This window comes from Myotis davidii, unplaced genomic scaffold (assembly GCF_000327345.1).
Source record: "Myotis davidii unplaced genomic scaffold, ASM32734v1 scaffold59, whole genome shotgun sequence".
In the NCBI taxonomy this organism is placed as follows: Eukaryota; Metazoa; Chordata; class Mammalia; order Chiroptera; family Vespertilionidae; genus Myotis; species Myotis davidii.
The window spans coordinates 1,195,540-1,200,740 of record NW_006293001.1 but is presented as its reverse complement, the minus strand read 5'-3'; the positions used below and the strand labels follow the sequence as shown (position 1 = coordinate 1,200,740).

The 5,201-nt window shown below is 38.8% G+C and overlaps 1 protein-coding gene across 1 annotated transcript in view; it reads left to right on the top strand.

Moving 5' to 3' along the window:
• The window catches only part of PLA2R1 (phospholipase A2 receptor 1), a 116,319-nt gene that overhangs the window by 65,038 nt on the left and 46,080 nt on the right, over window positions 1-5,201 (top strand). Inside the window, exons 18-19 of the mRNA XM_015565741.1 lie at window positions 503-606; window positions 2,461-2,600. Of these exons, the coding sequence (XP_015421227.1) occupies window positions 503-606; window positions 2,461-2,600 (244 nt within the window). The remainder of the gene's footprint in view (window positions 1-502; window positions 607-2,460; window positions 2,601-5,201) is intronic.

The following is a 5,201-nucleotide window of genomic DNA, read 5'->3' as shown; positions in this document are numbered from 1 at the left end:
TGGCCCTCCTCTGCTTGCCTGGTCACCCCAAACGTGCATATGGCTGGGGTCCCTCAGCCTGGCCTGTGCCCTCTTGCAGTCTGGGAGCCCTCGGGGGATGTTCTCGGCAGGGAGTGGGCCTAAGCCGCAGTCAGACATCCTTAGCACTGCTACAGAGGTGGGAGAGACTGCTGCACTTGCCAGCCATGAGCCCAGCTCAGGATTTCTGGCTGAGTGGCACTCCCATGTGGGAGCACACTGACCACCAGGGGCCAGTTCCTGCAATGAGCATCTGTCCCCTGGTGATCAGTGTGTGTCATAGTGATTAGTCATTCCCAGTCATTCTGCTGTTAGGGTCAATTTGCATATTACCCTTTTATTATATAGGATTGCATATTACCCTTTTATTATATAGGAGAATATATATTATGTCTTCAGTCCATACCCAAGTACTCCAAGAATGGTATTGAAGACTGAAAATGCAGAATGAGAGGAGACCTTAAGATTTTTAATTTTCCTACAGCTGGAGAGATGGAGCGCCCGTAATATATCAGAACTGGGACAAAGAAAGAGAAGGGCCTAAGAATAACCACAGCCAGAGATGTGTCTTCATTTCATCCATAACAGGTTATTTCATTCATCCATTCTTAGGTTTATAATACAAACTGACAATTTTCAGGAGGCATGACATCTCTCTTTCATTACATTAGCTCAGTGAGGAAGTTTTGTTTGGTTGTTTTGCTTTTGAATTTAATGTGTTCAATTTCATTCATCTTCAGGCTTAAGAACAGCCATTCCCACAGTTTATTCCATGAATTCATGTTCTTGAAAATAATTGACATCCAGATAAGGCCTTCCTCATGAAGTAAATAAAAAAGCATCAAAAATGAGTCCTTTGAAAGTGGGTCAAAAATATGTGTGCCAAATACTGTTCTCTATGAAATTTCAATATGAGCCCTTTTTTTTTTATCTTTTTCTAGTATCCGATTTATAATTGGCCAGATCTTTAACCTCTGAGAAATTTACTGCCAATTTCCCATTTAAGAAAAAATTTCATTCAATTCAGTATTCCTTTTAAAAAAATAACTGGCAAATGAATTGACCAACAAAATAAGACCTGGAGCAGGGAGGCATGGAACAGACTGACATACCTCGGTGTGGGGTTGGGGGAACGAGAAGAGGTAAACAAAAGAACTTATATACTTATATATATAGCCTATGGACACGGGCAATAGGGTAATGAAGACCTGGGCGGTGGGTAGGGGCTGCGAGGAGGGAAGGCAAGGAGGGTGGAAATGGGAGATATCTGTAATACTATCAATAATAAATAAATAAATTTAAAAGTACATAAAATAAAATAGGGGAAAAAATACCTGGCATTAACTGTTGCTTGCTTTAGAACGCCAACTGTTTGCAAGTGGGATTTAGAAGTATATCTATGTTGAAGACCTTTTTAAAATTCTACTCATCCGTACAGTGTTATTTGGATAGATTGCCCACTTATATCCACCCCACTCTTTTTATCCAATAAAAGGTAATGATGTTCCCGACTCTAACAGATCCATAACAAACCTGTGCCCAAAGTCAGGAGCAGGATGAATACGGAAAGCAATCCTTGATGCAAGGGCATCTACAGAGAAAGTCAGGAAAAGAAAAACCATGTGGTTAATCGGCTCGCTTTTGCCAGCAGGTGTCACAACAGCCTACAAGAAAGGCTGTTTTGTGATTCTGGGGGTATAGCAGCTAATCTGCATTTAAAATAGCGTTCCAGCCCCGCCTTCAAAATGCCAGCATATTTTTGGCTTATATCTCTCACATAGAACACTGAATCTGCCCTTGCAATTTCCATGCATCCTTGCCCTGTTCTGAAATTATAGCTTGAATGCTAATGAAATACATTCTATAATCTTCTTTGAAAATATAGCTCTTTAAATTCAAAAACATCTTCCAGGAGGCTAAGGACTTTGGGGATACGTTTCCTGCGGGTATGTCTCGATGTGAGCCTATTTTGTTTAACAGTCAGTGTTAAGAAGTGCTCCTTTCTTAGAAGTTTGTGAATTACTTTTTCTACATCATTATATTTTTGAACAAATTATAAAGTAGAAATGATCATCTACTGTTTTAGAGTCTTTTTTCTCTCTTTACATTGAAGTTGAATATTTTAAAACAAAAGCAGTACTCTACAAAATATTATTTTCCCAATGAAGTCAAATACTCTTAGAACTTTAATCAGTTCTATGATTTCAACTGCAGTATTTGTTTAGTTATTTTTGCATTTGCATTATTGAATTAGAATTACTGATTTTGCCCCTTGACCAATTAGCTTTGGTCACTGGAGAACTTTATGATTCGTAGTTAAATTGAGTTCAGCTTCTAGATTTAAAAAACAACTTTTGATAAACTGAGGCAGTCATAAAAATACTGATCAGTAGAGAACATTACCCTTGGTTCTAGTCATTTCTAACCCGTTTTCCCCTCCAGGACTCTGGGCTAGTGAAGAGTGTTCAGTTTCTATGCCCAGCATCTGTAAGCGAAAAAGGTTTTGGCCCATAGAGAAAGAGAAAGATACACCGAAGCAGCATGGACTGTGTCCCAAAGGATGGCTCTATTTAAACTATAAGGTAAACTTACTTTCAAAAATTGCCCTTGTTTCCCTTTTGTAGATATCAATTCTAGAAAGCCATCAAAAAGTGGGTGTGGCTTTGAAAACCCATGATTTGCCCACTGGACCTGGAATATTTTTGTCACAACTTTCAAGAGATTTGAGAAGCGTTCCGTTTAGGGATAACCCCCTTGGGATAAGAAGTGTTTGTGAGAAACAGCCTTGACGCCACCCTTTGTCTGTATATTCAGTGTTTGTATATTCCGTCACTCATTATGCTGTATGCCAGTGTGACCCCTGAAAGTGTGTGTGTGCGTGTGTGCATATGTGTGCATGTGTACATCCAGATCCTGCTCCCAATGAGTTGTCAACTAACTTCAGGGGGCCCAGGCTCCATCATGTCCTTCTTGTGTCTTCCCTGCCTGAATACGTCCCTGCATAGAGCTCTGCCCGCCTTATGAATTGACCCACTAATAACATAGCTCAGTCAGTGTGATCGTGAGCCTCATAAAGCAGGTGCTTCCATGCAGAGCTGAAAAATTTTTGAATTGCTAGTGGGGATATTGTAAACCAGATTTATTATTTCTGATGTGGCCTCCAATTAAGGCTGAGACTTCCTCTCCACTCCTAACATTTTATAATAAAATAACTTTATAGGTCTTGGGTGAAAGTCATTAAAATGCATCCCAAATTATAAATGTTTGCTCTTTGCTCATCGGCAGCCAATTGTTAATCTGTCTGTTCGGTTGTATTGGCAGGGCATTCTCTCTCCTTTGTGATCTTGCTCTCATTGTTAATTTGTGAAATGGGGCCATTTGGATGTTAGACACATTAATTGAGCACCCACTGATATTTTTAAATTGGGGTAAAATTCATGTCATGTAGAATTTACCATCCTCACCATTTTTAAGTGCATAGTTTTTAAACTCTAATTTATCTAATTTTTCTTTTTTGCATTTGGTGTCATATTTTTTCTCTAGAAAAGCTCTTATACTTAGGTGTTGATCCACTTATAGTTAATTCTTGTAGCTGCTAGTTTTTTTGCTACTATTATAACAAGTGCATCCTGGCAGTGGTCTTAGAGAACAGGTACAAAAAAAAAGCTTACCTTGTCTAAATATCACATTTTTGTATACAGACAGTGACCAACCCAAAAACATGAACACAACTGTTTTTGTTACTAACTCATAATTCCTCCCATGTATAAAAGAGGATGTTAATTGCAATTCAAATTCTTGGCATTAGAGAACTAAATCACAACAGTTCATTTTGGTTCAGTCCTTGGCTATTATCCTTCCCCAAATATTTTTAGCCACATGGCTTAGCTCTATTCCATGTTTCCTCCTGTGTAGGCACAGGGAGTATGCAGACATATACATGGGCCTGGTAGCATGACAGTGGAGCAGACCCAGGGCAAAGAGCAAGCAAATACTTTCTTAGAAATGAATAGAAAGGGGCATGAGCAAAGCATGAGAGGAGAAGGGCTTTCCAAAGCTGTCTGTGAAGCAGGATTAAAACTCCTTCACATAGCTCAGAATCTTTTTAAAAACAAACAAACAAACAAACAAAAGCCTTTATTGATAACTAACAGCTAGATTATGGATTCACGCCCCTGATCCTATATTTAGGCTCAGCAGGTGAGCTTTTACAAAATATCCAGGTGCAGGTGACACTCTAAAGATTCTGATTTAATTGATCGGCATGGGATCGAGGCATCAGTATTTTTTAAAGCCTTCTTTCGTTATTCTAATGTGTAGCCAACACTTGCCCAGCAATGCAACAGTAGTAAACTTGGTCTTTTTTTTTTCCGATCATTCAAAGGATTTGATTACTAAGGAAACCATCACAGCAGGCTTCACACGAAGGTGACCTTTTACAGAGCGAGGGTTCAGGCCCCCAAGTGCGCCTCCCCACCCCACAGTGCCTTACCCTGCATATGAACGGCTAAAATCCCACCACAAGAGGCTTGCTCACATTTGCCTTAACACTTCCCTTTGTTTTGTTTAAGAGAAACATTTCTGAGATTGACTCGTCTGTCATCTCCACATTGGAATAGTGACTTTATCAGATTATTAGAAAAGTTGATTGATAGCTGAGAGAGTGGAAAACCCCGTGGGCATGGTCTCCCTGATTAATTTTTAAAAGGAACAGAAGGAAAATTGGGAGACAGCAATAACAAGCATTGCCCACATCACAGTTCTGAATGAGTTGCAATATATTATGTCCCATCAAACTTTATTTTTTGTTTGTCATCTTCCTAGGATTAATTTCTATTGGTTATTTCTAAGAAAAAAAAAACTTGGTTGATTAACCCTTCCCCGGCAGAAACGTGTATACTCGTTTTCACAAAATGTTCTTTTTCAGTCGTCGACGAGTATACTAAGAAAATATGGTAAAAAAATATGGTTTATAGGAAGATGAGTTACAAACTGTTTTCATAACCAGCATCAAAAATACTATATAGAACCAAAATAAAAAAATTAGTCTGAAAAAGAAATGTTTTTAACAAAAAAATTATTGGGGAAGGGGTTAAGGGCCACCTTTTAGTGTTTTAAAACTGAGATACCAGAAGTTAAGCTCCTTTTCTAATGTTTACAAATGATTTCCTCTGTGTTTGATG